The 27863-nt window shown below is 63.4% G+C and overlaps 4 protein-coding genes across 8 annotated transcripts in view; 3 read left to right on the top strand and 1 right to left on the bottom strand.

The window, feature by feature from the left end:
* The window catches only part of SAFB (scaffold attachment factor B), a 31289-nt gene extending 16792 nt beyond the window's left edge, over window positions 1–14497 (top strand). Inside the window, exons 6-21 of one of the 2 annotated variants that reach the window (XM_046685636.1) lie at window positions 483–510; window positions 1419–1929; window positions 2350–2399; window positions 2942–3036; window positions 4748–4897; window positions 4978–5060; window positions 5372–5511; window positions 5648–5736; window positions 7212–7318; window positions 9445–9732; window positions 10658–10795; window positions 11007–11049; window positions 13159–13280; window positions 13535–13635; window positions 13969–14035; window positions 14203–14497. In XM_046685636.1, coding sequence (XP_046541592.1) covers window positions 483–510; window positions 1419–1929; window positions 2350–2399; window positions 2942–3036; window positions 4748–4897; window positions 4978–5060; window positions 5372–5511; window positions 5648–5736; window positions 7212–7318; window positions 9445–9732; window positions 10658–10795; window positions 11007–11049; window positions 13159–13280; window positions 13535–13635; window positions 13969–14035; window positions 14203–14332 — 2142 coding nt within the window. In that variant the 3' untranslated portion in view covers window positions 14333–14497. Of the gene's footprint in view, window positions 1–482; window positions 511–1418; window positions 1930–2349; window positions 2400–2941; window positions 3037–4747; window positions 4898–4977; window positions 5061–5371; window positions 5512–5647; window positions 5737–7211; window positions 7319–9444; window positions 9733–10657; window positions 10796–11006; window positions 11050–13158; window positions 13281–13528; window positions 13636–13968; window positions 14036–14202 lie in introns of both variants that reach the window. The other variant, XM_046685635.1, reaches the window with a different exon arrangement.
* A 3658-nt stretch (window positions 14498–18155) lies between these two features.
* MICOS13 (mitochondrial contact site and cristae organizing system subunit 13) lies at window positions 18156–20010 on the bottom strand. Its single transcript, XM_046685355.1, has 4 exons — window positions 19859–20010; window positions 19015–19192; window positions 18779–18830; window positions 18156–18380 (listed from the first exon to the last, which is right to left on the bottom strand). The coding sequence occupies exons 1-4, from the start codon at window positions 19885–19887 to the stop codon at window positions 18283–18285; spliced, it is 357 nt and encodes a 118-aa protein (XP_046541311.1). The 5' UTR covers window positions 19888–20010; the 3' UTR covers window positions 18156–18282.
* A 449-nt stretch (window positions 20011–20459) lies between these two features.
* Window positions 20460–25735, top strand: HSD11B1L (hydroxysteroid 11-beta dehydrogenase 1 like). Of its 4 annotated transcripts, none has more exons than XM_046685350.1 (7): window positions 20460–22520; window positions 22608–22738; window positions 23381–23492; window positions 23864–23955; window positions 24424–24605; window positions 24729–24894; window positions 24990–25735. In XM_046685350.1, exons 1-7 carry the CDS (start codon window positions 22367–22369, stop codon window positions 25443–25445), a joined length of 1293 nt encoding a protein of 430 aa, XP_046541306.1. In that variant the 5' UTR covers window positions 20460–22366; the 3' UTR covers window positions 25446–25735. The 4 variants fall into 4 exon arrangements, with proteins under 4 accessions (XP_046541306.1, XP_046541309.1, XP_046541308.1 ...); XM_046685353.1 differs by having other exon boundaries at window positions 20461–22520; window positions 24499–24605; XM_046685352.1 differs by having other exon boundaries at window positions 20462–22520; window positions 23864–24021; window positions 24499–24605.
* Window positions 25736–26793: 1058 nt separating this feature from the next.
* On the top strand, window positions 26794–27811 carry RPL36 (ribosomal protein L36). Its single transcript, XM_046685356.1, has 4 exons — window positions 26794–26940; window positions 27120–27214; window positions 27469–27603; window positions 27685–27811. Exons 2-4 carry the CDS (start codon window positions 27122–27124, stop codon window positions 27772–27774), a joined length of 318 nt encoding a protein of 105 aa, XP_046541312.1. The 5' UTR covers window positions 26794–26940; window positions 27120–27121; the 3' UTR covers window positions 27775–27811.
* The last annotated feature ends 52 nt before the right edge of the window (window positions 27812–27863 follow it).

Here is a 27863-nt window from a genome sequence, read left to right as displayed (position 1 = left end):
GGCAAGGATGGCATGACCACGCCAACAGGGACAGGGGCCGCACCACCAGTGCCCATGTCCCCTCAGGCTCTTGAGTTTTCAGAAACTACATGAGTTACAGGGTAAAACGATTGTCTGATGTGTAAGTAGAAAGATGAGAGCACGTCTCCCCTTGTGTGTAAGAGTTCAGTCTAGAGGGACAGACAAGCATGTGATCTGTTCATCGCCATGGAAGGGATGGCGTGGCCAGGCTGGGGACAGCAAAACTGGAGGCGAGGCCCAGGCCCTGGAGAGTAGCCTGGAATGCGGGGCCTGGGCCCGGGTGCCCGAGGCGGATGCCGGCCTGCGGCTCTTCCCTCAAAGTGGCAGGGCCTCCGCCTGTTGCCTTTGAGTGTCCGGGTCTGCCTTTGAAACGCTCCCTTTCTAGTCATTGCAGTTCTTAGTGTTACTAACCCGTAGGTGTCATGGGTCTGGCACGGTCTCACTTCTGCTTTTCGTTGCAGGAACTTGAGGAGCCCTCCTTGGAGCCAGGTACTGTTACATGAAAACCTTAGCAGCGGGGTTTGAACCATCCTAGTTCCCACCTTCTCTGATTTGAAGCCTTTAATTTTAAAAAGTTGCCTTACTGTAGTGTTCGTTGTTCTAAAGGTTTACGATCCAAAACATCCAGGATCATAGAGATTGGAAACCCAGCCATATCACCAGATCTGTGAAAGTGGCCAATTCGCAGTTTGCAAAATGAAACTCTCGTGCCTGTTTCAGTGGAAACGGCACTCAAACGTCCGCAGAGCGAGTGTGCACGCCTCTCGAGAGCCGGCACCTCCCACGCAGCAGATCTTGTGATATCGGGCGGTATCTAGCTTGGTGGTGTTGAATCAGGCAGCGCAGGTAGCGGTAGGGAGACGCCCGTGAAACACTGAGACGGAACTGGATTCCGGAAGAGGAAAGAGTGTCTTCACGAGAATTCCAAACCAATGCTATTCACTGTCTGGACTGCAAATATCTCAGAGCACCGAAGGAAGAGAGTCTGGTTTTCATGTTGGACTGTTCTGTTAAAAGAAATGCAAAGAAATTTGGAAATTGAGCTGTCAGTGAATGGTGATACGTTCAGTTAAGCAACTTGGACTTTGGAAGCTAAATTTGGAAGAGTCATGTGTAAACGACGACAGAATGAAGACTGTCAAGAAGCAGCCAGAAGGTTGGGGGTTAACTCTCGGGGATGCTTTTCTCTTCCCTGTAGCGTAGAGGCTTGCCTAGCGGTGGTCGCAGCGCAGGTAGTGTACCCGGTGTGAGTGTGTGTCCCCGCGGGTTTTCCAATCTCTGTGTAGCTAGCTCTTCTCTTCGTGTTAGTGTGGCCGCCGTGCCCGTGCCGCATTTGTGATTGCTTTATTTCCCTGGTAATTAAACCTTGTGCCATTCTATTCCTGTTAAATCCGTAGAAAATGAGAAAATACTCGACATTTTGGGGGAAACTTGTAAATCTGAGCCAGTAAAAGAAGAAGGTCCCGAGCTGGAGCAGCCATTTGCCCAGGATACAAGTAGCGTGGGGCCAGACAGAAAGCTTGCGGAGGAAGAGGACCTTTTTGGCAGCGGCCACCCGGAGGAGGGTGCTTTAGATGTGGCCGGCGAGTCCCCGGGCCAGGCTCAGGCGAGCCAGGCAGACAGCCTGTTAGCGGTAGTGAAAAGGGAGCCGGCGGAGGAGCCGGGCGCTGGCGCGCGGACGGACTGCGAGCCTGTAGGGCTAGAGCAGCGAGCGGAGCAGAGCAGGGGAGCCTGCGAGCCCGCGGGAGCCTGTAGCGAGGAGGCCGCGGAAGCGCCCCCGGAAGCCTCGAGCCCCGAGCCCGGGGATAGCCACGAAGACGGGCCGAAGCTTGCTTTTGAAGCTTGTAATGAAGTCCCTCCGGCTCCTAAAGAGTCCTCAGCCAGTGAGGGCGCTGATCAGAAAATGAGGTTTGTTTTTTCTCAGTTTTAGACCAGACGCTATCTCCTTTTCATGGGTCGTTTAATGACACGCATAAGCTGTTGTCCTGCCATTGGCCAGCCAGACTGATGACACTAGTTTACTGCTAAAGAATGTTTGATTTCTCTTTGTTTATTTTAAGCTGATTACATAATCTTTTTTCTTTTCTCAACCTATCATGGTTGTTTTCTTTAATTCTTCCTAATTATCTTTAGCCCAGCAGAATTAATTAACTCCTGTGGGTCTGAGATCTTATGGTTAGGTCAGATTTCCAATGCCAGTTTGTCGGGGTGTCATTTTTTCAGAACTAAATTTCGGGTAGGTATGCAACCTCAGCACGTGTTTGATAATTTTGAGTTTGTTTCCTCTCTGCTGCTTCCTCCTGGAGTGACATTATCTTTTGTCTCTAGTTCTGTCGAAGATGACTCGGACACAAAGAGGCTTTCCAAAGAGGAAAAGGGTAGGTCACTGCAGCCACCCCCGTCCCCTGGGGCGCATTCGGCCTCGGCAGCGGCCGGGCGGCTGTCTCCTTCGCCCAGATCGGCCTGTGAGCTTTCACGAGCCTTTCTCCGCCCTCTGCGAGGGCTCTGCGGGCCCTGGGTCCTGGGGAGAAGCCCGTCCCCGAGTCCGTGCATCAGCCTGGTGCGGACGTTGCTTTGGCCAGAGCACTTGAGCCCAGCGAGCCCGCCTGACCCTCCTGTTATTTGCAGGTCTCTTGGCCTCAGTGACACTTGCAAATGGAGAAAGGCTTCTGGTTTCAGATATCCTGGGGTTGTCTGGTATTCCAGATTTACCCACAGCTTAACCTTTTACTAAAATGACTAATTGAGACACTGCTGGCCGTCGTGAGGACAGCCGGCCTGGCCCCCACCCCACTGGCTTTGGATGCTGCTGGCATCTGGGAACAAGGCGGGCAGGCGTCTGGTCTGGAATGGCCTTCCCCTGTAGGAGTCAGGGTCTTGTGGGTGTCGTGTTTTTGATGAGAACTTTCGTTTGAAATAGGTCGTAGCAGTTGTGGTAGAAATTTCTGGGTTAGTGGACTTTCTTCTACCACCAGAGCTACAGATTTGAAGAACCTGTTCAGCAAATACGGGAAGGTAAGACGAGGGCTCCCTGGAGAGGGGGCTCGAACGCCGCTGGTGTGCGGCCTGGGCGTGCAGGCCGTGCTCCCCGCTCGTGCGTGCTTTCACGCCGTGCTGTTGTTGGAGCTCACCTTTGCCCATGGGCTGTGCAGGGTCTGCCCCTGCATGGGTGGCGGTGAGAGGCCTGTGGAAGCTCCCAGGGCCACGTCTGCTTTATATTTGTCCCCCTGCCCCAGCCCCAAGGCACCACTTAGACTTGATAGGGTCTCCTGAGTGCATCTCTGGCTTCAGGACAGACCCTGGGAGGGCTGCAGGGCTGGCGGGAAAGGGCAGGGCCGGGACGTGCACTTCTGTGAGACCGTGGTGATGACGGAGGGACACTGGTGAGGCTGGGGACAGGGGCTATGAACAGGGCCTCTGGCATCAGACCAGTGGGCAGCTGCCAGTCCTCACTCTGCTGCTCACGGTCGTGTGACCCAGGGCGTGCCACTCACTGTCCGGACGTCATCCCTGCGCCTGGGGCCCTCAGAGCTGCCTTCTCCTTGAGGGCTGTGTAGTCGTAACAGCGTTGCTGCCCCTCGCTGGGCCCTCAGCTCACCTGCTTTCCCCCGCAGCTGGGGCCGCCTCTCCTCGGCAGCACCTGCCCTGCTGCCCTCCTCACTCCCTCCCGTGCCCGCTGCGGTTCCCTGTTGGTTAGGGCACCTGTGTTGGCTTCCCTCCCTTCTCTCTCTCACCCTCCCCTCCTCCCTGGGCCTCCGGGACTCACCTCCCAAGTAAACTCCTGCACCCGGGGTCTGTCCCTCAGAGCCAGCTTTGGGGCCAGCCAGAGGGAGAGCCAGCACGGCCCCTCCCTGGTCATAGGAAGGGTTCAGCAAGTCATGGTAGAGAAAACCAGCAGTATTTCCCTTGGTTATCGATGTCCAAGGACGGACAAGAGGAACACTGAGCACGACACAGTTACAGACGTGCCTGACAACTCCCTGGGCTCAGTCGTGCCCGGTGGCCCGTGGGTGCTCTCCGCAGGGAAGTGGCACCCGGCGCCTGCAGGGGCTTGGGGGCTTGGGGGCTTACTGTGGGCTCAGTGGGGGACCTGGCCACTCGGAAGCCTTCCTTTGGGTCTCAGACCCCGTGTGGCACAGTGAGGATGCCTGTTGGTTCCTGTGGGACTCCTGCGCCATGGTGCCTTCAGCCTGCTGGCGTCAGGGATTAAGACGCTTCTCAAGGCTGCGCGTGGAGCGCTGGAGCACCTGAGCCATCCCAGTGGGGGTTGTCACTGTCAACAGTGGGATGGGTCCTGCGTTCCAGTGCTCCTCGTGAACCTGTGCTCAGGCCAGGCTCGAGCTGTAGACGTGCCCTCGGCTTTATTGCCCACGTGGCGTGCCTGTGTGTTCTGAACCGTTTCTTCACGAGCGCTCACGTTGAAGGAAGGCCAGGAGCCTCAGCCTTCCGATCCCCTCTCCTCTACCCCACACCTGCTGTCCTGGCCCTAGAGGGACCTGGGGGAGGGCCCTGGAGTGGTGGCCGCAAGACAGCAGCATCGCCCTCCCCCGTCCTCTTCTGCTGCATGTCGGGCACCTGGTGCCAGGGTTTCTCGTGCATCCTCTCCCCGGGAGGAGAGCACCGGCACGTGGGCTGCGTCGGGGAAGGCGGCCCGCGCATCTCCAGCAGTGAATGCCGGGGTCCGGGTGCGGCTTTGTATCTGAGCCATCGTGCGCTTTCCTTCGAGGTGGTGGGCGCCAAGGTCGTGACGAACGCCCGGAGTCCTGGGGCTCGCTGCTACGGCTTCGTCACCATGTCCACAGCAGAAGAGGCCACCAAGTGCATCAGCCACCTGCACAAAACAGAGCTCCACGGGAAGATGATCTCCGTGGAGAAAGTAAGGGCTGCCCGCTGTCTTCCGGGGGCCAGCCCGGCCCGGGAAGGAGGGGCTCCTTCCACTCGGCTCTCTTCTTTCAGGCGAAAAACGAACCTGCTGGCAAGAAAACCTCTGAGAAGAGAGACGGTGAGGGGAAAAAGGAGAAGTCCAGTAACAGTGACAGGTATGGCTCTTCCCCGAGGGGACTGTGGCCAAGGTGAGCCTCTGCTTTACCTCCCACCCTCCAGGCTCCCACAGGTCGGGAAGACCACGAGGGCCCCCCCCCTTATTTTTTGGCATTTGTCGGAAGATTTTCCCGCTAGTAGCTCTCACTCCAGGCCCTGTTCCGGGGCGCTTGGGAAAAGCAGTGGTCGCGTTGCTGCCAGCCGAGGCAGCCTCCTCCCATGTGGTGCTCAGTGCCAGAGGCCGGTCGTGGTGGCGTTGCCCTCAGCATCCCGTGTAACACACTTGTGTGTCCTGGGGTGTTATTTATAGATCTGCGAACCTGAAGAGGGAAGACAAAGCCGACAGAAAAGATGATGCTAAAAAGGGCGAAGATGGAAGTGGGGAAAAGAGTAAAGATCAGGATGATCAGAAGCCTGGCCCCTCGGAGCGCTCCCGGACCACCAAATCAGGTAAGCCGCCCGACGGGCGTGGGAGGCGCACCTCCGCCTGGCCGCCGTGGGCTGTCTTCTCCGTGGAGCTGAGTGTTTCTTTCTTGCAAGGTGTTGCTTGTTTCTGACCTTATACCCTTCCTCCTTCTTGCTGCAGGAAGTCGGGGAACCGAGCGCACAGTGGTGATGGATAAATCTAAGGGTGTGCCTGTCATCAGTGTCAAAACCTCGGGATCCAAGGAGAGGGTGCGTGCGCTTCCTAGCTGGGGTCTTCGGCAGCATCCTCATTTGTGTGTGTGTGTGTTTTAGAGAATTCTCGGGTGTAATTTGAGAACAATTCTGTGCCTTTTCAAAGTATAGGCATCTTGGACTTTAGAAACAGTCGAGACAGTTCAGGAGCTTTTCTCACCTGCCTTGGGCATCTCCGCAGCTCTCCTTGCTGCATTCTGACCCCCGTGTGACCCACGTGCCTTTCCTGCCTCTCTAAGCCCTGTCCCCACCTTGGCCCCGTCCCAGACTCTGTCTCCTGGCAGAGGCTCCAAGGAACGCAGGATCCACAAAGTACCTGTCGCGGGTTCTTAGCACTTCGCTCCGCCTGCCATCGGGCCCGCGCCTCTGTTGACATTCCTATATTCCCCTTTTGACCACCTTCCAGCCTTGATAGCTGTGGGTCGAGGTTCCCCAAGGCCACCCATGTTCCGTGATTCACCAGTAGGAGCTCTGGGCTCAGGCTGGGCTTCTCCTCCCAGCTAAGGTGGCCGCAGTGCTGCGAACACAGGCAGTCTGGGGGACCTGCGCGGGCTCTGTTGTGTTCTCTCCCTCCCACGAGGGCTCCCACAGCAGTGGAGATGCAGCAACACGTGGGCCGTGCTTCTGCCCAGGGAGCCCACTGGAGCCGCAGCGCCCCAGGTTTCTACCGGGGGCTGGTCACGGGGGCACCCTCTGCCATGTAAGGAGCAACATTCCCGACTCCCGGGGAAAGCAGGTGTTCAGTGTGTGTGCCATAGTTTGCGTGGTATGGGCACAGCGAACCACCCTTACCAGTTAGCTGCCCGCGGGAGCGCTGGGTGCCCAGTTCGAGGCGCCAGCCTCAGGCCTGCCGCACAGAGGGCAGACCGTTGAGGCCGATGAATGGTGGGGATCGGCTGCAAGCCAGCGTTTCACTTCCACAAGCTTTCGGTCTGCTTTGTGTTTGTGCAGACATTTTAGTATGTTGTGATCTCTTAGTCTTATTTTATAAAAAGTGATTGGAAAATCGTAAAATGAAAGTGCAATTCCGGGGCTAACATGGGTAGATCTCATTAAGATACTGCAGTGACACACATCAGGAGTCTTCGGACACGCCGGAAGGGGCTGCGGCTGGGCGCCCACTGCGTGTTTAATTCTGAAGGAAAGAACAGGGTTAAGGGATTTGTCTTGGGTGCAAAAGACAAAGGATAAAAAATACTTTTTTGATCTTATGAAAAGTTCTGAGGGGAATACTCCTTTCCACCTTGATCTGCGGGAGTGTTCAGGGGTCATGTTTCAGCATTGAACGATGGTGACGGCCTGTGACTTTGAATCATAAGCCAAATACGGGGTCTCGCAGAGGGCGTCTTGTGGCCCCCAGTCCAGAGAGCGCCGGCCTTCGTTTCCAGTCTGCCCGTCGGGCGCTGGGACCCGGACGCACCTGGACCTGGTGTCGTTTCTCCTTTAACTGCTCGCTGTCCTTGGTGATCCAGGTGTCCAAGAGCCAGGACCGCAAGTCGGCCAGCAGAGAGAAGCGCTCCGTCGTGTCCTTCGACAAAGTCAAGGAGCCTCGCAAGTCGAGAGACTCGGAGTCCCGCAGGTGCGTCGGGGGCAGGCCTGGGGCCCCGGGGGCACTCGGTGCACGGGCTCGCTGTGCTCTGGCTGTGTCCTGGGGCTCGTTCCAGTGCCTTCTCGTGCAAGTAGGCCCCTGTGCTCTGGAAGATCCGGAAGGTGGCGGCGGGGAGGGGATGCCTCCTGCAGTGGCAGTGCTCGTGCACTGACATCCCAGACCCACTCCCTAAGCTGAGAGGCCTCCCCCTTAGTCAGCCAGGAGACACGTCTTCCTCAGTTCCAGAACCAAACGGGGGTGGAACTGGTCACCCGAGGGACAGTTACTCTTTCTTGTCAAGAAACAGTTCTTAAACTCTAGTTTGAAAAATAAGAACCTTGGGTAAAAAGCCTGGCGGGGTAGGCGTGAGAAGGGCCCCGGGCGCCGGGGTTGGTACTGCCCCGGCCAGAGCGGTCTGCCTCCAGGGCAGGGCGGCGGGCAGAGGGAAGGGCACTCCTGGTGGCGTAATTGGCACTGGATGAGCGGGAGTGACCCACGTGCGTGTGGGAACTGAACACAGTAAAGGCCGTTTCCCACTAGTGACGAAAGGATGCGCTCTCCCCGAGGGCTTCAGGCCATCTGGCTGTTCCTTGGACAGTCCTTGTGTCTGCAGCTCACTCACGTCACAGACCCAGCCATCAGCATACACTGATGACTGATCGGGGACATGAGAAGGAACGTGCGTGAAGGAAATGTCTTTGCACGTGAGCTTGCGAAGGCCTGAAAAGTCATAAAGGAGGAGAGAGGGACTCAGTTTACCTTGTGGACAGTGCACCATAGAGAGCCAGGTCGCTCAACAGAGGGGAATCAAGGTGACCGGAAGTCAGTGTCGTAGGGAGAAGATAAGCCGACAGGGAAATGGGCAGAAGACAGTCCACGGAAGGGTGCTGCTCGTGGCCAGGAGGCCGTGGGCAGTGGCTGAGCCTCGCCCGATGGGGCTCCCCCGTCGGCTGATCCGGTCGCCGTCTGAACTCCGGGGTGGGTGTGGTGGTTGGAGTGAGCGTGTCCATGCGCACGGCAGCCTGGAGGGAAGGTAACAGGAGCACACGCCTGAAGCCTCATGTCCCAGACAAGAAATGCCGCTTCTCCAGACCTGCCCAGGGGAACCTGTACACCAGAAAATGCAGGCACAGGGGTCCGTTTGAGGGTCGGGAACAGCCGCAGGGTCCACCTCGGGTGCTGGTTCCATAAACCGTGGCCTCTCCCCACTGTGGGCTCCTTCCCAAAAGCCTGTTGTAGACACAGGGGCGTGGAAGGGTCCAGGACCTGCTGTGTGAGCTGAGGAGGCTGCAGTCATTTTTGTCACAACCCGGCAACGTGATAAATTCCTGCGGGTACAAATGTGTCTATAGATTCATGCAGAGGCCAGCCAGGAGACAGCCTGGCGCTGTCTTCTCTGTGGCATGCTGACTGAAGGGTACGCGCTGGAGCATGACGAGTGTGGCTCTCAGAAGCAGAGTTGTCCGTGCCCTCAGCTGCTGCAGCCCTTGCTGGCTGGTAGATTCGTTTGAGTTTATATGCTTCGTCGAAAGACGGCGACTCTAGTGCACTAGCCCCATGTTATGGTGACTAAGTGAAGCTCCTGGCTTCGGGAGCAAAGATTCTGATGCACACTTACTCCCAGTGAGAAATAAGTTCTGTTTCTTGTTTTTGTTTGCTGAGGAAGGTTTGCCCTGAGCTAACATCCATGCCAGTCATCCTCTATTTTTTAGTACGTGGGCCGCCAGCACAGCATGGCCGCTAACAGAGCAGTGTGGGTCCGGCCCTGTTTCTTATGTTTAATGGGCTGTTTTATGGAATCAGATGTTGAATGCCAGAAGGATCTCATCTCAGTTCATATCATAGCTCACACACAGACCCATCCACCCAGCCCTGCCTTTGCTCTTTGCCAGCTGGCTGGTCGAGGGCTCAGCTGGAAGCAGTGCCCATGCTGGCCGTTTGGGCTTCCCGCTGTGGTTTCCCAGAGCTCGGTGGGTCCCACCCTCGTTGTCCCTGCTCCAGCGCGGCCCTGCGGCTCGGGCACAGCCCTGGAGTCCATGTCTGCCTTGGTCTGGGAGGCTCAGCCCGCTGGGCGAGGATGTGGCCCCCGCGCTGCAGCCGCTGCCCTTGGCCCGCAGGGTGCGCGAGCGCAGTGAGCGGGAGCAGCGGCTGCAGGCGCAGTGGGAGCGGGAGGAGCGCGAGCGGCTGGAGATCGCCCGCGAGAGGCTGGCCTTCCACCGGCACCGGCTGGAGCGCGAGCGCATGGAGCGAGAGCGGCTGGAGCGCGAGCGCATGCACGTGGAGCAGGAGCGCCGGCGCGAGCAGGAGCGCATCCACCGCGAGCGCGAGGAGCTGCGGCGCCAGCAGGAGCTGCGCTATGAGCAGGAGCGGCGGCCGGCCGTGCGCAGGCCCTACGACGACGGCCGGTAAGCCGCGCTGCCCCGCCCTGCCCTCGGCCCCCGGACACCTGCTGCGCTGGCCCGGGTCAGTGTCCCGTACGCTGCAGGGCCCTGGGGCAGGAATGGACGATTCGGGGGTGCTGAGTAAGCCATTGGGTACGGGTCCCAGCATGGGCCCCGAGGGGGGGGCCAGAGACCCAGACCCCTCCTCGAGGGCCCCTCCAGGCCTTGTCCTCACGGCTGTGTCTGGCTTGGCCCCTTCCCGTCGTGAGGTTGGTCCTGATCCCCGGCCACGCTGAGGGGCGTGGGGGCGCAGACGGGGCCTGAAGCTGGCCGGAGTGGGGCGCTGGTCCCCGCCCGGTGCTGTCGGAGTTTCTCCCCATGTGTCGCGACTTGGAGCAGGCGCGATGGCCTTTATCCTGTTTCTCCTGCGGGTCAGACGCTCATGGAGCACACTGCGAGGCCTCTGTAAGGGCCCTCAGCTGCTGTGGGGCTTTCGTGCCCTTTCCAAAACCCTGCCGCTGGGGGTCCTTGTGGTCAGAGATGTGTTGAAACTACGTTTCAAGTGCTTCTCGAAGTCCCCCCGGGTGTCTGCCGGGTCCAGTCGGCGTCGGGGCGGAAGGGACGGGCGTGCACTGGAGCGCGGGCGGCGGCTGTCCTCTGTCACATGGCTGGACTGAGGCCGGCCCTCTCGGTGGCCTCTGGTGCGGTCCCAGAGGCGATGCGCAGACCTGGCGCAAGCCGTCCCCCGAGGGAGCCCGAAGCCCTTGTGCTGGGGGCACAGTCGCTCAGTGGGTCCCCCGTCAGCAGGCGGAGCAGAGGATGCTCCGTGCGCACCATGACCTCTCGTTCTCCCAAGGGCCGGGCGGGCTCCGGTTGTGGGGTTCAGTTCACCATCCCCCCAGTGATGTGTCTGGGGAGGAAATGCACTGCGTCCTGTCTTCCTCTCCAGGCGAGATGATGCCTACTGGCCGGAAGCCAAGCGGGCCGCCCTGGACGAGCGCTACCATTCGGACTTCAACCGCCAGGATCGCTTCCACGACTTTGACCACAGGGACCGGGGCCGCTACCCCGACCACTCTGTTGACAGGTCAGCCAGGGTTCCCTCAGCCTGCCCCCCGGGTGCAAGCTTTCTTTGTCCTGGTTCAACCCTCACGACAAAGAACTAAGGTCGGCCTTCAAGGCTCTGCGAGCCCGCCCAGACCCTCCGAGTGTGTGGTCTCCACTGGGAAATGGTTTTCATTTGGGGGTCTGACCACCTGTGCCTCCTCTCCTTACAGTTTTCTCTCACTTGTTTTCAGGAGAGAAGGTTCGAGGTCGATGATGGGAGAAAGAGAAGGACAGGTAAGTCGGGCTCCAGCCTAGCCAGTTTCCGCAGAGTTGATGCTCTTCCTGCTACCCGCCTTCCTGGTCTCCCGTCTGAGCCTGAGGAAAGGAGCAAAAGGCAACGTGCAGCCCCCAGTGGTGGCCCGATGCTTTGTGCCTGGTCTGGGCTGGAAACCCAGACAGGGATCCGAAGCCGCCTTTGGCCTTGACCCTGGGGTTCCGTGTGCCCTAGTAACTCAGCACACGGCGCCGAAGCTCTGCGGAGCCTCGCGCGGCTCCGACGGGCTCCCACGGCCCACACAGGGCGCAGCGCTTCCGAGCTGTGGTCCCCGTGCACCAGGCGCGCAGTGAGCCGCCCTGCTGGGCCTGCGAGGGCAGCGCCGTCTCTGGTCCCCGCTCTCTCTGCGGGATTGACACGTCAGAAGACGTTCTCCCAAGAGCCTCGCCCCTTTAGGGGGCTCGCGTGGGAAATGGGGCTGAGGGAAGGGGTCAGGGCGTGGCTGGCAGAATTGCCACCCGTGGTCGTGCCCTTTCCGGCCTCCGGCACAGACGCCTGCCCTCCGGAGTCAGCCTGCAGCCCTCTCGTGAGCCTCTTTCCTGCTCGGGGTAGATCTCACGTAAACCGCGGCCCAGTGCCGGCTCCTCTCTGCGGGAGCAGTTGCTCCCCGGGTTAGATGTGCGGGCTCCGCAGTCAGAGCCGGGCTGCCTCCCGGGCCCACCACTCCGCCCAGCCTGTCCCTAGCGGTGCTGTGACAGTAGTCACGCGGCCACAGAGGGTGGCCGAGGGAGATGAGATGAGCCCGGCTCTGCGGGAAGGGCGGCCCCTTCCTCACACTCGGCTCTTGTCAGTGGCGCTTCTCCTGTGGTATAGACTGTCCTCCCGGGGCAGAAAGGGGGGTCCTTCCTCCGTCTGCCCTCGGGGGTGCCAACGCCTGGCGAGGGGCGTGTGCACGGCCTTCGGCCTCGGCGGGTGCGCTCGGGGCGCCTGGAGAGGAGTGTCGCCTTTAAAGTGCCAGGGAGGGGTGGGCTCAGTCAGAGCCAGTCTCTGGAGAGGGTGTGTGCCTTGGACGGGGGCTGCTGCTAGGAGACCGTCCCCTGAAATGCTGGTCCTTGTCCAGAGGTAGACGAGGCTGCCTGAGTCACCAGCTGGGGCTAAAGGCCCGTGTGCAGAAGCCCGTCGCCGGTGTGTCCAGGCGGGCGCATCAGCAGCTCTCCTCAGGTTACATTCAGCAGCCCCGATTGCCTGGACCCAGTGCTTGTGACTTTGTCCCCCCTGTGGAACTGGGCCTTTTCCTTATGGGGAGGGGCGGCGTCGGATCGGCACATGCGGGGCGCTGAGGTCCTGGGGTGCTGAGAGCTGGCCTGCCCTAGTCCGGGCAGATGAGCGGTGACAGCAGTGACGGCCGGGCAGCCGTCCTGGGGCGGGAGGTCCCAAGGCCACGGGGTGGGCGTGTGGAGCCAGAGCCGCCTCGGCAGCTCCCCGAGAGGCAGCACAGGCGTCCGTCTGTCCCTGCGGCCCGCCGGATGGCTGGGCGGAGGGCGAGGCGGCCGCTGTTAAAGCAGCCGCGCCTCTTCCCATCCTGCCCCTGCGGAAAGTGTCCAACGGCCAGGCCCTCCTGGGGCTCTGCCGGCCGCGCAGCCTTGCACAGGGTGCGGTGTGGCTGTGCCATAGGCGCTGCGACCCCAACAAAAGGACAGGCTGCCAGGCCCAGGAGGCAGCCATGTTAAGGGTCCCCCTGCCCTTTTGCTCTGCTGCCCGGGTGCTGTTGACCACATCGTGGCGCCGGGACCCACCACAGTGTCGCCCCTTCTTGGTGCGCGGGTCCCTGGGCCCCAGCCCGACTCGGTCCTCCAGGGCCTGACTCTCGGCCCTCCAATATGGGGCCTCAGCCTGAAACTGCCTTGTCCGTCCTCGGCTCTGCTGTGCCTCTGCCTCAGCAGGCCGTGAGCATCCTGCGGGGCCGCGGCTGTGTCGTGCGCGCCGAGATGGCCTCCGTGGCGCGAGACAGTGCACAGAAGGCCGCGCGCTCCCCTCTGAATTGCCGGCCTTGGCGTGGTCGGCCTTTGCCCGCAGCCCTGGCCCAGGGCCGCGCTGAAGCCTGCCTTCCCCTCCGCCTCTCTCCTCAGCATTACCCCGAGCGCCACGGCGGGCCCGAGCGCCACGGCCGGGACTCCCGGGACGGCTGGGGCGGCTACGGCTCCGACAAGAGGATGAGCGAGGGCCGGGGGCTGCCGCCGCCACCACCCAGGTTTGTGTCCCGCACCCCACTGCTGGGTGGCGGGATCGGTGAGTCCAGCTGCGGACCCCGGTCCTGGGGCTGCGGCGAGGGCCGGCCCCGTGACCCCGCGCCCGCCCCGGTTCGCTCCGAGCAGCATCCGGCCAGGAGCCGGTTCCCGTCCCCCACGGCCCGCGGGGACGGGGCTGGGACACAGACTCCCGCACCCGGCGCCGTGCTGAAGGCGGGGGCAGGCCGAGTCAGAGATGCCTTTCTCCAAGGGGCAGACGGGACTGGGGGGACCACGGCCGGAGGCTAGAGGATGACCGTGCGTGGCAGGGCGCCGCCGACGGAGGCATGATGGACAGGGACCACAAGAGGTGGCAAGGTGAGGACTGGCTCGGCCGGGACGCGTCTGTCTGGAGAAGCATCTAGAGAGCTCATGCCACAGCGGCTCTCCGCCATCCCGGGCGTCCCCCGCTTCATGGGGGCAGGGCCATGCTCTCCCCTCCTCGGGGCCTGGCAGGAGGGTCCCCTGACGAGCTCGGGGTAGGGGGTGAAGGAGGGAGGGAGGGACGTGTGGCCTGGAAGAGGGCTCAGCAAGGGCAGCGGGTGGCATGGTGCCCATGCCTGTGCGGCCGCAGGGGCTGGAGGAGCGGGGCCCCGTGTCCGTGTCCTCTGAGCTCGCGGCGCTGTGTGAGCAGGCGCTCTTGTGTTCCAGGTGGCGAGAGAAGTATGTCTGGTCACTCAGGCCCGGGCCACATGATGACCCGCGGCGGGATGTCGGGGTAAGCCGGCCCTCCTGTGCCCAGTCCCGTCCTCGCACGCTCGCCCGTGGTGGCGGGGCAGTCGTCTGCCTCCGCGCTGCCTCCCCGGGCGCGGGCTGCTTGCGCGGGGCCCTTGGGGACGGGGGCGTGGGAGGGGGCTCCTGGACACAGGGTCTCCTCTCTTCCAGGCGCGGCAGCTTCGCCCCCGGCGGGGCCTCGCGGGGCCACGTGATCCCGCGCGGCGGGATGCAGGGCGGCTTCGGAGGCCAGAACCGGGGCAGCCGGCCCAGCGACGCCCGCTTCAGCCGCCGCTACTGAGCACCTGGCCCGCGGCCGCCGGGGCGCGTCCCGTTAGGAGCCCCTTCAACTGTGTACAATACGTTTTTTTATCTGCTGCCATATTGTAGCTCAATACAATGTGAATTTGTTTTCTGTTTTTTTTTGGTTTTTTGTAATAAACGTGTTTCTGTTCACATACCCTTTATTTACAGCGTCGTCTCTTTATTTCCGCCTCTTTAAGTAAAACGTCGTCACTCTCGCGTCGCCGAGCTACAGCTCGTCCTCTGCGGGGGGACGGAGGGGCCGCTGTAAGGGACGGCCAGGCCCCAGAGCCCTCCACGGACGGCACTCAGCTCGCGGCCCGCCAGCCAGGTGGAGTTCCCAGGACCGGCTGGGTCCGACGCGCGGCCACCCTGTCCCTCCGCCACCGGTGCCCTGTGATGCCCCGCAGGTGTTCCTGAGGCGCACGCTCGCCGCACGTCCAGGACGCGCCCACCCCCGCTCAACACGCTGCTGTTTCCCGTGTGGTAAAAATCTGCGTAGCGGGAGCTTTGCCACTGTAACCCTGTCTAAGCGTACGATTCAGCGGCTGTGCGCGCCCGTCCACGATGCCCTGCAGCCATCTCCAGCGTCCGTCTCCACAGCCATTGACCTTCCCAGACACAGACTGTCCCCGTGAAACACGGAGCCCCAGCCCTGGCCCGCCACCTACTTCCTGTCTCTGGATTTGACTCCTGGGCCTCACGGAACAGCATCTGAGTGGGTCGCACACAGCGGTGTGGGGCCGAGGCGTGCCCACGGGCAGTGCCACCTCCCTGGCTCAGCCGTGCTGCCCCCAGGGGTCCCGGCTCTGTGGACGGGGCTCGGAAGAGGTGGCGCAGCGAGGCCTGCCTCGGCTCTGGGCCCCGTCTCTGACACACTGAAGCGGCGTGTGGCCCCGTCTGGGGGCTGGGGATGTACCCACGGCCCAGGCGGCCTGAGCCCGTCCCCCAGGGCCCACAGCGGGGGGCAGGCAGACACGTGACCAGCCCTGGAGACTGGTCGGCCAAATAAAGCCCACTCGACGGGGCAGAGATGTCCCCACCCTGGAACCTGTCCATATGGACCGCACCTGGCAAAAGGCCCTCGAGAGGGTCAACTCCGGGCTCATCCTGGTGGCCCGTGTCATCTCAGGGCCCCTGTAAGGGAAATAGGGAGGCGGGACCAGAGGACGGGAGAGGACGCCTCCACCGCTGGCTTTGAGGATGAAGGGCCCGCGGGCCCAGGAAGGCAGCGGCTTTGAGAAGCTGGAAAAGGCAGGAAACCCAGTCCCCTTGGAGCTTCCAGAAGGAACCAGCCCTGCCCACACCTTGACGCCAGCCCAGCGAGACCGCGTGGGACCTCTGACCCCAGAACCACAAGAGAGAAAACTTTTTTTTTTTTTTTTAGGAAGATCAGCCCTGAGCTAACATCTGCTGCCAATCCTCCTCTTTTTGCTGAGGAAGATTAGCCCTGAGCTAACATCCATGCCCATCTTCCTCTACTTTATATGTGGAACGCCTACCACAGCATGGCGTGCCAAGCAGTGCCATGTCCACACCCAGGATCCGAACCGATGAACCCCGGGCCACTGAAATGGAACGTGCGCACTTAACCGCTGCGCCACGGGCCGTCCCCAAAACTGGTGTTTTAAGCGGCCGAATCGGGTCATTTTTTGCAGCAGCCACAGGGTAGTGGGGAGGACTGCCCGGAGGAAATGGGGCAGGGTCTGGAACACTCGCAGCTGTGTGACGGGGCTGACGGGGTGCTGCTGGCATCTAAGGGGTGCAGGCAGGGATGCTGCTCAACACCTGCGGTGCCCAGGACGACCCCGCAGACATCTCCCTGGCCCCGTGTCTGATGTGCAGGAGGGGAAACCCTGCCCCAGGGTGGCAGGCGCCGTGATGGGGCACCCACAGGGTTCGGCCCGGGTGGCAGGAAGTCAGTGGAGGCCTCCCGGAGGAGGGGGCAGGCAGAGCAGGCGTCAGCTAGGAGGAGGGCTGGCCTGGCGACAGCTCGCACACGTCGTGGCAGAGGCTGGTGGTGAAAACCAGCTGTCGTGGGGCCACCTGGCACGAACAGGAGGGGCCGAGGGGGAGGAGGCCGGAGGGCGCCCGTGCGGCGTCTAAGACGGCCCGCCGCTCTCCTGGTCCTCGCTGTGCGTGGCCATGCACTTCCCCGAGCCCTTCCCGCCCACCGAGTGGTCCCCAGACCCACGAGCGTCCCCTCACCCCGATCCGGGCACGTGCCACGGGCGCTCCTCTGATCAGGGCCGGCCGGTGGACACGAGCAGACCCGAAGGCAGGGAGCAAGTCCACGGCCAAGTACATGGGGCTGCAGGACAAGGCCGGCCGCCTGGAGCCGAGGGGCCAGAGGGCCGGGCACAGCCCGGGGTGGTGCCTCGCTGGCCTACAATGGCCACCGTCCCCTCCTTTTGCTCCGCTGGGAGCTCACAGGGCACAGCAGGTTGGCCTCGCACGCCTCCCCCTCTGTTAGATGGTGACAGGAAGAGGGCGTGAGGCCCAGCCCCAGCTTCCCAGCCCGAGTCCCGACGCCTCCTGTGTTCCAAGGCCCGGGACGGGGTCCGCGGGGGCGCGGCGCTTGGCAGTCTGCGCCCAGGAGGGTTTCAGCCAGCCCTCCCCGGACTCCAGGCGCACAGAATGGCCTTTGAGCCCGGCCCTGCGAGTGTCCCCATCTGTAAAATGGGCCCGTGATCCGCCTCCCTCGGGGGCTGCCGGAAGGGCTGCGGGATGGAGAGGCCGGCTGGGTCATCCTGCGGCTCGCCGGGCCCTGGGCCAGCTTCCGCCTGCGCAGCCCCGAGGATCAGGGGCGCTCCTGGGCCCGGCCCACTGCGCCCTAGATCTGCTCCCACCCCCGCGGGGGTCCAGCCAGGACAGGGGCCACACTGGACACGGGAGGCCCACCAGAGACCGTTCCTGAAGAGCAGAGTGGCGCCCAGGCCAGGCCGCCCATCCTCAGCTCCCGCTGTCCCCACGCCTCCCTCGGGCTGGACGGATGGACGCACGCCGGCCTCTCCTCCCAGGAGAGCCCAGGAAACACTGGCCTCTGGTCTCCGTTTCCCTTGTGTGTGACACCCACCACCCCCTCCTGGCTCGGGGGCTAAACCCACCGACATAAAGCCCAGAGCTCTCAGGAATGGAGGACCCCGCGCCAGCTCAGGGCCCATGACCTGCGCCTGCTCCCTGCTCTCGGGGCCGCATCCCGGGCCGGCCTCTGGCTCCCCCCAAGCCCCCCTCCTACCCCGTCTGCCTGGGGCACAGGTCCCACCACCGGGGACCCCCTCTGTTGCTCGGTGCCGGGGGCCTGGGGGGAGCATCTTGAGGGCCCACCCCCCAGAGCTCCAGCCCAACGCGGGAGACACACTCAGGTCCCCAGGCAGCTGAGCCAGTGTGGGGCGGGGGGTCAGGGGACATCTGGGAGGGCTGGGGACCCCAGCTAGTGGGGAGAGGGTGGAGCGAGAGTGGACAACAGACGAGGGAAGGCCAGGACCATGGAGACACAGGCAGATCTGTGAGCCGAGCAGGCCGGAGAATCACTGCGCGCAGGGCTCCCGGCCGTGTAGATGGCAAAGGAGCCACGAATCCTGCGCACTCCACCGAGCCCCCCGCTCCCAGACGGCCCCACCCTCGGCTCAGCCCCCCACGAACTGAGACCCCCAACCCTGGCCCCGAGCACTGTCCACGGAGCACAGGGCCAACCGTGTGCTCCCATCCCCATGCCAGGGGTGAACCCGAGGAGCCCCCAGAGCCAGAAACCCAGGCCCCTGTGCCCCAGGCGCCGGCCCGGCCTCCCCAGACCCCGCAGGGCCAGCACACGGTGGAGAAACACTTCCCAAGTCCTTTATTGGGCCGGCAAGGCCGGGAGCTGCCCTCAGAGTGGGGTTCCCATCTGGAGTCCCCAGGTCGGTCCCTGCCCCTGTTCCCGACAGGGACAGGCAGCCCCTCTGCCAGCTACTTGATGCGCTCCTTCAGGTACTGCCAGCCCTCCTTCGAGTACTCGCAGGCCTTGGAGGGAGCCACCGACAGAGCCGACATCACCGTCATGATGCCTGTGGGCGGGGAGGGAGGGAGGCCCGGCGCCTTCAGTCCACGGGGTTGGGCCAGCCCCGGGGGACACCCTAGCCCTGCAAGACTCTTAGAGGCGCCACTGCCAGATCCGTCCATTCGACACAGGGAAACTGAGGCAGAGGAGGGGCAGAGCCTCGCCTGGTCTGAGGTCACAGGATGCGCTGCGATGGGGCCCCAGCCCTCAAAGGAGGCTCCGTCTTGCTCCCACCACCCTCGACTCTCCAGCCCAGCGCCTCTTTCAGATCCGTTGGGGGGGGGGGGGGGGGGGGGCGCACAGAGCAGAAAGGGGAGGGTAGAAAGGTACGGCCCAGAAGCAGGGTGGGGGTGCTAGACGGGGGTGTCTGGGGCCCCCCCAGGCAGAGGGACTCCCCAGGCCTACCTGAATTCCAGGAGTCGCGGAGGTGAAAGTTAAACTTGGGGGGCGCTGGGAGCTGGGAAGAGACGGGGGGTAAGGGGCTGGTGAAGGGAAGCCCGTCCCCACCCTCGCCACCCCGGAGACAGGCAGAGCAGCACACGCCCCCATTCAGGGGACACCAAGCAGGGCCGGAGGGGCCACCCCAGAGCTGGCACCCCCACCTCCCGCCAAGCCTGGGCAGCGCTCGGATCGCCGGGTACCTGGGGAACCTTCAGGCCGGTCTGGTCGCACACGTACTGGCTGAAGCCGTACACGGCGGGGGGCACCACCTCCTCGGCCTTCTGCAGGACCGCCTGCGTCTTCTCGCTGGGCCCCAGCAGCTCCTGGTCGTACACCAGGTACACGGCCACCCCGGCCACGCTGCCCTTGAGGAGGAACCTGCGGGCGGGGAGGGGGCGGCGGCAGCTCAGCGGACACGGCGGCCACCATCGGGGGTGCGGGGGGGGGGGGGGGGGCGGGCCCCCTGGGGACCAGACAGCGAGCAGGAGAAACACAGGGCACCCGGGGGTCCCGGAGGCGTGTCTGACCTACTATGCACGGCCCTCAACTGACAGCGTGCAGAACACGGGGCTGGTCACCCCATTTAACCGGAAACTGAGGCCCGGAGAGGGACAGGGCGGCACTCATGATCCCGCAGGGAGCAGGGGACAGGGAAGACTTCAGACCCATGACCTTCTGCCTTCCAGCCCCCGGAGGGACGTCCCCCGGGAAAGCTGGGGGGTTTCTACGTGGCCCTGGTCGCATCCTATACTCACACACGCGCTCTGCGCGCGCAGGAACCTCCCAATAAACGCGCGCGCACCCCCATTTCACAGAGCAGGCCACTGAGGCTCGGAGGGGTCTCGGACAGAGTCGGGGGACAAGGGCTCGCTAGGAAGCGACCTCGGGAAGACCCTCCCCACCTGAACCTCAGATTCCCCATTTGGGCCATGGGGACCAGACCCTACGGGAATCGAAGAGCAGGTCGGGAGCAAACCGGAGGGGGCGTCCCCGAGGGAGTGGACTTTCTCGGCGGCTCGGGGCCCGCTCGGCGACCCCACGCACCTCATCAGCGACCACACTCGGGGCACCATGGTCACTCGGCTCGGCACGCAAGGACACTGGACTCGCCCGCCGCTTCCGGTTGCGGCGCCGCAGAGGCCTCTGGGAGGCGTAGTCGCCCTTGTCAACAGCAAAGACCTCTGGGAGTCGGAGTCTCGTGGCGGCTCCGAGACCCCAGGAAGGGTTGCGGCCCCACCGCGAAAGGACTCTGGGAAGCGTAATCTTCACGGCCCGGGCGCTGCAAAGGTGTCTGGGAAATGCAGTCCGCGGCGCCTCTTGAAGCGCCCGCCGTCTAGCCTAGCCGCCGAGGCTCCTGGGAAATGTAGTCCGACGCGGCCCTGGGGACGTGAGGGGAGAGAGGAATCTGGTGTCTGGAGTGAGGCCTAAGGATGACCCAAGAAGATGTCGGAGCCCGGGAGGTCCACCCGCGCCCGCGCGGGGGACTAAGCGACCGGGCCTAGAGAGACAGTGCGAAGAAGCCGGTTGTCACGGCAACGCGGGAGCGGAATTGTGCGAGGGGGGGGCGGGGCCTGAACCACGTGATCGGGCTCGGTGGGTGGGGCTTCCTCCCGGGGGCGGGGCCAAAGCCCCTGTTTGGTGGGGAGAGCTAGGCGGGAGGCTGTTGCCCGGCAACGCCTGGGCGCTGAGTGCCGCGGTCTGGCCCCGCCCCCCCGTGGAGGGCTCGGCGTCACGTGATTCAGGCCCTAGGGGAGGGGGCGCGGTCGGGGGCCAGACCGGAAGCGGCCGTGGAGGGAGGCCGCAGGGGCGCGCACTTGGCTCGCAGGCCGAGACCCCCAGCCCCGCTGGACGGCGGGAGAAACTGAGGCCCGAGTGGGTGAGTGTGCGGTTGGGTCGCACGCCCCGTTTGTCCAGAGGGGAAACTGAGGCCCCGCGAGGTCAGGGGACTGGTGGGTTCTGCGAGGATCTGGTTTCCCCCGTTCCTTCCCCATCGCAGCCCGACTGCTCCACCCATCCACCCATCCATCCGTCCGTCCGTCCGTCCGTCCATCCATTCATCCATCCATCCATCCGTCCGTCCGTCCATCCGTCCGTCCATCCATCCATCCGTCCGTCCATCCGTCCGTCCGTCCGTCCATCCATCTATCCATCTATCTATCCGTTCATCCACCCACCCATCCACCTATCCGACCCCTGCGAAGCTGCTGGGTCAGGCCGGGGGTGGGAGACGGCTTGAGCGGAGGGCCTTCCCGGGCTTTCCCTGGAAGGGAGGAGAGATGGGAGCGCGATCCCCGGTGAAGGGACGGCTGGCTGGCTGGGGAAGGCGAGCAGTTCACTTTCCTGAGAACTGAAAGATTCATAGACAGGAGTCGGGGAAGACGAAGAGGGACAGAGGGACAGGGACCGGAGCCAGGGGGCCTTGCGGGCCGGGGTGAGGCGCTTGGTCTCCATCGGGGGCAGTGGGGAGCCTGGAAGGGGCTGGAGCAGAGAGGGGCGCGCCAGGCTTCTTTTCATAAGATCATTTGGAGGAGAGGGTGGGAGGGAGGGAATGTGAAGATGCGGGAGCCAGGGAAGTCCCCCTGTTTGCCCCACCTAGAAACCCCAAGATGTGATCGGCCTGTGCCCTTTGTAGGGGAGATCCTTGACCCCCCGAACTTTCAGCACCTGACCTATTTCTCTTTTGCCCTCTCCCTGGAGCAAGTAAACCCGCCCCCACAGCTGAAGTCACATCTTAACTCTGATGACATGGGCCCCCTGTCCCTACCCCAGCCCAGAGTGTCCTTCAGAGGGTCTCCAGACAGAGTCGCCTTTCTGGGCTCTCCCGGGGGTCACCTCCCCCATTCCTCATATCCGTCTGTGTCCATCTACTATCTGTTGAGCACGACTGCGTGTCCAGCACAGTTTGGGGCGCTGGAGACCTAACAGTGAAGAAAACAGGGTTCCATGTCCTTGCTGCCCTCTTGGGGCTGCCAATCTAGGGGGAGACGGGGACAGTGAACAGGAGACCACTCATCAAGATGATTTCAGGTGATGATGAGTGCTGAGAAGGAGATGACAGTTCTAGAGGTAAGGGAGAGAGGGGGTCCAGGAAAGGAGGTGCTTTAGAAAAGCAGGCCAGGGAAGCGCCCTTGGAGCAGGTCATGTTTGTGCTGAAACTTGAAGGAAGTGAGAGAGCTGGCTATTGGGTTGTATTTCGGAAGAGCATTCCTGGCAAAGGGAACAGCCAGTGCAAAGGCCCTGAGGCAGATGGTGACTGGCTGCTTCTGAGGAACAGCGAAGAGGCTGGTGTGGCAGAAAGCAGAGTCAGCAAGAGGGGCTGGCCCGTGCAGGGCCTCCGTGGCCATCTGGGAGTCTGGCTTTTGTCCGAAATGAAACAGGAGGATTTTCAGCGAGGGGAGGCAAGATGTGATTGGGTTGCTGCCTGGAGGAGAAAGCCCTAGACGATGGGAGGGGATTGGCACAGTGGTTCAGGTGAGCTATACGGTGACCTGGACTGGGTGGTGGCTGCGGAGATGGAGAAGAGGAGGCAGGGCCAGGGCCAGGGGCATCCTCATGGAAGTTGGGGAGACGGGGGTGCCTGTGGGCCAGGCCCGTGCGGGCCACCCTCTCTCCCGCTGCAGACCCGGGAGGGCCATGAGGGTGCTGCTCCTCACTGGGCTGGGAGCCCTCTTCTTCGCCTATTATTGGGATGACAACTTCAACCCAGGTGAGTGCCTGGCCCGGGGGCGCGGGGGGGATCGGGCCGGGCCTGTCCTGTCCCCCCTGGAGGCTGACCACCTCTTCTCGCTGCCAGCTAGCCTCCAGGGAGCCCGGGTGCTGCTGACCGGGGCCAGTGCAGGCGTCGGTGAGGAGCTGGCCTACCACTACGCGCGCCTGGGCTCCCACCTCGTGCTCACAGCCCACACCGAGGCCCTCCTGCAGAAGGTGAGACTCCCCATTTCGAGTTTAAAGGTGGGAGTGGGAGTGGGGTGGAAAACGGGGCCTGAGTTTGAATCTCGACAAGGATTCAGGCTTCCTGTGTGACCTTGGGCAAGTCGCTTAACCTCTCTGAGCCTTAGTTTCCTCATTTGCAAAGCAGAGACAGTAAAAGTACCTTCTCGTGGGTTATGGTGTTGGGTTGATGCAGTAAGATAGTGAGTATAAAGGAGGGACTGTTCCTCAGTAAACGAGGGTATTGATAGTGTCCAGCCTCTGCCGAGAGCCGTGGTTCTCAAACTCAAAAGCGGGGTGGGTACAGATTTCTTAGCAACAGCCCATTGATGCTCCAAGGAAATGTACAGCTCTTGGGGACAAACTTTCCACAATTTCAAGAGAGGCCAGAAATCCGAGATTTATTTGAAAATCTCCTGAGTGTTAAATCTTGGTGATTGAGCAAATAAAATGCCCCTTATTCTGGCCCGCAGGCTGCCAGTTTGCGACCCCAGTGGTAAAGCTTTGGGAATGAGGCGGAATGGACCCCAAGGCCCAGAGTAGGGGAGGGGGCTTCGGGCTGGGGGCCCCTACGGGCCAGCGAGGTGGGGGGGCCGGCCGGGATGGAGGGCCCACGGGCAGCTCTGGCCCTCCTAGGTGGTAGGGAACTGCCGGAAGCTGGGCGCCCCCAAGATCTTCTATATCGCTGCGGACATGGCCTCCCCTGAGGTGCCTGAGCGCGTGGTGCAGTTTGCGCTGGACAAGCTGGGTGAGGGGCGGGCCCTGGAATCCGGGACCTTGGACGAAGCCTTGGGGGCAGGACCCGAATTGGGGTGGGGGTGTGGTCGTAACGGATGTCTGAGGGCGGAGATTTATGGGGCCCAGGGGCGTGGCTAGGTGTGGAGCCTCATTGCATCCCGGGGTCGGAACTCTGGACCAGGCCTCATGGGATCAGGGACCAAGCCTGGCAGGATCCAGGAGTAGGGCGGGGTCTCTTTGATCTTAGGCGCAGCTCCCTGGGTTAATACTCTAGCCAGAGCTTTTCTAGTTCAAGGGGGCGTGGCTACGGGTGGAGTCTCAGCCGTCCCAGGGGCGGAGCCTCAAGGACTACCTTGGGGCTGACGGACCTCTCCCGGCCAGGCGGGCTGGACTACCTCGTGCTGAACCACCTCGGCGCCGCCCCAGCAGGCACACGAGCCCGCAGCGCGCAGGCCACGCGCTGGCTCCTGCAGGTGCTCCGCCCATCCGCGCCCAGGCTCCGCCCCCTCCCGGCCCTGGCTCCGCCCTCCCGAGGCAGGGTCTGTTCAGCCTATCCCCGGGCCCCGCCCCTCCGCGTCCAGGCTCCGCCCTCTCCTGACCCTGGCTCCGCCCTCCTGGGCCAGGCTCCATTCCGCCTACCCCCAGGCCCCGCCCCCTGGTTCTAGGCCCCGCCCTTCTGGGCCAGGCTCCATCCCGCCTATCCCCAGGCCCCGCCCCTCCGGGTTCTAGGCTCCGCCCTCCCAGGCCGGCGCTCCAGCTCCCCTGTCCTGGACTCCACCCTCTCGGCCATCCCTACCTTGGGTCCTGGCCCTCCCGGGCCCCGGTCCTTCCGGTTCTAGGCTGCCGGACCTCTCGGCCTTGGCTCCACCCTGGGGCCAGCAGTCCAGCTCTTCCATCCAGGACCCCGCCCCAGCCCTCGAGCCCCTCTTCTCCCTACCCAGGCCCCGCCCCAAGGTTCTAGGCTCCGCCCCCTGCCTCTTTCCGTCTTGGGTTCCTCCTGGGCCGGTGACTGGCAGTCGCCACGTCCAGGTGAACTTCCTGAGTTACGTGCAGCTGACTTCGTTGGCGCTGCCCAGCCTGACGGACAGCAAGGGCTCCCTGGTGGTGGTGTCCTCGCTGCTCGGTGCGTGCACGCTGGGCGGGGCGTGGGGAGGCTCACGCTGGTGAGCCAGGAGGGGCCAGGAGGGCTTCTTGGAGGAGGGGGAGCTGCGTGTGGCCGCTCAGCCACGCCCTCCCGCGCCCCCAGGCCGCGTGCCCACGTCCTTCTCCAGCCCCTACTCGGCGGCCAAGTTCGCGCTGGACGGCTTCTTCGGCTCCCTGCGGCGGGAGCTGGACGTGCAGGACGTGAACGTGGCCATCACCATGTGCGTCCTAGGCCTCCGGGACCGCGCCTCCGCCGCCGAGGGAGTCAGGTGAGGCCTGGGCCGTGAGCCGGGGCCGCGCAGGGGGCTGTCGGGGGGCCCGCCCAGCCCCAGCCGCAGTCCCCACCGCGCCCTCCCGTCCCCAGGGGCGTCACGAGGGCCAAGGCGGCCCCGGGGCCCAAGGCGGCCCTGGCCGTGATCCGCGGGGGCGCCACGCGCGCCTCGGGCGTCTTCTACCCGTGGCGCTTCCACCTGCTCTGCCTGCTCCGGGGATGGCTGCCGCGCCCCGGGGCCTGGTTCATCCGCCAGGAGCTCAACGTCACGGCCGCCGCCGCTGCTGCCTGAGCTCCTGCAGGGGGCGCCCCTTCATCTTCCCAGCGAAACACCCTCCATCCAACCGTCCGGGAGCCGGGACACCTCCTAGAGGGTGGCCACGGCCCAAGATAGTCCTCGAGACAGAAGAGGAAAACCGAGAGAAACTTCCAGCACCTGGAAACAGTCCGCTGTGTGCCAGACCCCTCGTCAGGGACTGGGGAGGCATTGCCTCCGTCTTCTCCGCGGTCATCGATGATGTGATCGCTGCTTCCATTGTACAGATGTGAAAACTGAGGCTCAGAGAGGCGATGTGCCTGGCCCCAGGGCCCTGGCCACGTCAAACAGGTCACACCGCCGCTGAGCCACCCTGGGAACTCTCTCCACCTCCCACCTGGAACCACTGCATCCCTGATTTGCTCTTTCCACTCCCTCAGCGTCGGAGCACCCCCAACCCTGGTACCCAGCAAGGGAGGGCCTCCACGCTGTCCACTGCTGGTGGGGCCTGGGGGGCGGGGAAGAACGCGTCTGGGCTGGACCCAGCGTCCCGTTTCATAATGAAACTGCTTCTTCCCTTGCACATCCGTTGTTCCAGTTGCGTGGTCCTTCCAATTGGCTGGCGGCAGGCGGGCAAAGAGGGGTGGGTGTGTGCCACGGGACCAGCATTCGCAGCCCCATTTCACGGGTGGGGAAACGGAGGCCGACAGGGAGGCGCACCTCACCCAGGAAGTCAGGGGCGGAAGGAAGGGTACAGATTGTGGCCCAAAGGCTTTATTTCCAGCACGCAGTCCATGCTTTGTGCACTAATAATGATAACGCGCATCAGGCACTACGCCCTTGACGTTCGTGATCTGGGGCATCTTCACAGCTGGACGTCGGTGCTACCACTGTTCCCATTTTACAGACGCGGGAACGACACTTTGCGGGGGGAGTCAATGGCTGAAGCTGGGATTGTGACACCAGCCTGTCCCTGTTTAAGGCCAACGGTGGGCTGCATCAGCACATCGCTGATATTTACAGTGATGAATTGAAAATTTCCCTTCCCTAAAATGGTAAGCCAGCGCGCTGCTTGCAGAAAGGAACTGTAAAGATAAAACCTGTAGAATGAATGCAGTGCTAGAAAGTGCTAGCTGCTGTTGGCTGCCCAAAGCTCTAAGATTAGCAGATCTTCGAAGGGCTAACCCCAAACAGATCAGCCCCAAAGCAGGATTGGAAGAGAAAAAACAGAAAAAAAAAAAATGTGTTCGCACCACGCCTCCCATCCCCGCGCCGCCTAAAATTACAGCAAGTGAAACCAACTGCCACCAGGGGGCACTATGCCACATCGCCATCCTCAGCCCCAGCCCAGAGCTCGATCTTATAACGATACCAAGACGCCCACGGATGGGAGTTCGCTTTGGCGTCAGGTACCATTGTATTTTGTTCACGCAGCTTGCAGTAGGTAGTATGACTGTCCTCATTCTGTAAACGGGGAGATTTGGGTCCTGGCAGCTGAAGCCGCTGGTGCAGGTGACCCAGCCCGCGGCGGAGGGACGGTTCCAACTCAACCCACCGGCAGAAGGAGGTGCCCAAGCCGCAGCCACGCCCACCGGGTCCGACTCCCAGTGCGGCCCGCTGCGGAAAACGCGCATGCGCAGGAAGACGGGAGGGACTCCTCCGGCCGCCAGGGGGCGCGCACGCCGCCCCTGCCTCTCTGGCCCGCTCCGCCGGCGGAGGATAGATATCCCAGAGTCCCGCGCGGCGCTGGCCCTTCCTTCCGCCGTGGCCGCCATTGGAGAGCAGCAGGTTAGCAGCGCCCGGCGCCGGTGGCATCCGCCGCCATCTGAAGCCCGGGGCTCTCTCGCGCGGCTCGGGGGGTGGCTGGGTGTCGCGGGAGGGCCCGGGGGAGCCGGGGCGGGGGGCTCCGGGCGGCGGGGCCCGAGCCGGGACTCACCGCCACCCCCTGTTTCCGCCGCCGCCGGCAGCCATGGCCCTGCGCTACCCGATGGCCGTGGGCCTCAACAAGGGCCATAAGGTGACCAAGAACGTGAGCAAGCCGAGGCACAGCCGCCGCCGCGGGGTGAGTGCCGGGGCCGCGGCGGGAGGGCGGGCTGCGGGGCCCGCGGAGCGGGGATGGAGACCCCGGTGCCTCCTGTCCGCGCCGCTGGGACGGAGGCCGGGGCAGGAGCGGGGGCGGGCATGGTTGATGTACGAGTAGGAGTCCGCCCAGCGGAGGAGGAGCGGGCCCAGGAGGCTGGCTGCTGCGTGGCGCCGGCGGCCCCGCGGGCAGGGGCGCGGGCTCGGGAGGCGGCCGGCTGACGCGCGTCCCCGCAGCGCCTGACCAAGCACACCAAGTTCGTGCGCGACATGATCCGCGAGGTGTGCGGCTTCGCCCCGTACGAGCGGCGCGCCATGGAGCTGCTCAAGGTGTCGAAGGACAAGCGCGCGCTCAAGTTCATCAAGAAGCGGGTAGGGCGGCCGGGCCGGGGGGCGGGGGGTCACCGGGGGGTCCCGGGCCCGGGCGGCCGCTCACGCCGCGCTCGCCGGCAGGTGGGGACGCACATCCGCGCCAAGAGGAAGCGGGAGGAGCTGAGCAACGTGCTGGCGGCCATGCGCAAGGCGGCGGCCAAGAAGGACTGAGCCCCGCCCCCCCACCGCAATAAAAGGCTTCGCGGAACGCGCCGTGTCGTGTCGTGTCGTGTCGGGACAGGGGGGCTGCACACACGCGC

This window comes from Equus quagga, chromosome 14 (assembly GCF_021613505.1).
Source record: "Equus quagga isolate Etosha38 chromosome 14, UCLA_HA_Equagga_1.0, whole genome shotgun sequence".
Classification (NCBI taxonomy): domain Eukaryota; kingdom Metazoa; phylum Chordata; class Mammalia; order Perissodactyla; family Equidae; genus Equus; species Equus quagga.
Note: the sequence above shows the minus strand (reverse complement) of the source record. Positions and strands in the feature narration are given on the sequence as shown.

Coding starts and splice junctions, on each gene's coding strand:
- MICOS13 (XM_046685355.1), bottom strand. CDS start 19,887: ATGGTGCCCCGAGTGTGGTCGCTGATGAG. Junction 19,193..19,858: donor CGAGTGTGGTCGCTGATGAG/GTGCGTGGGGTC, acceptor CCCCGCCCGCAG/GTTCCTCCTCAAGGGCAGCG. Junction 18,381..18,778: donor CCGCGACTCCTGGAATTCAG/GTAGGCCTGGGG, acceptor CCCCGCCCACAG/GCATCATGACGGTGATGTCG.
- HSD11B1L (XM_046685350.1), top strand. CDS start 22,367: ATGGAAGTTGGGGAGACGGGGGTGCCTGTGGGCCAGGCCCGTGCGGGC. Junction 22,739..23,380: donor CCGAGGCCCTCCTGCAGAAG/GTGAGACTCCCC, acceptor TGGCCCTCCTAG/GTGGTAGGGAACTGCCGGAA. Junction 24,606..24,728: donor GGTGGTGTCCTCGCTGCTCG/GTGCGTGCACGC, acceptor CCGCGCCCCCAG/GCCGCGTGCCCACGTCCTTC.
- RPL36 (XM_046685356.1), top strand. CDS start 27,122: ATGGCCCTGCGCTACCCGATGGCCGTGGGCCTCAACAAGGGCCATAAG. Junction 27,215..27,468: donor GGCACAGCCGCCGCCGCGGG/GTGAGTGCCGGG, acceptor GCGTCCCCGCAG/CGCCTGACCAAGCACACCAA. Junction 27,604..27,684: donor TCAAGTTCATCAAGAAGCGG/GTAGGGCGGCCG, acceptor GCTCGCCGGCAG/GTGGGGACGCACATCCGCGC.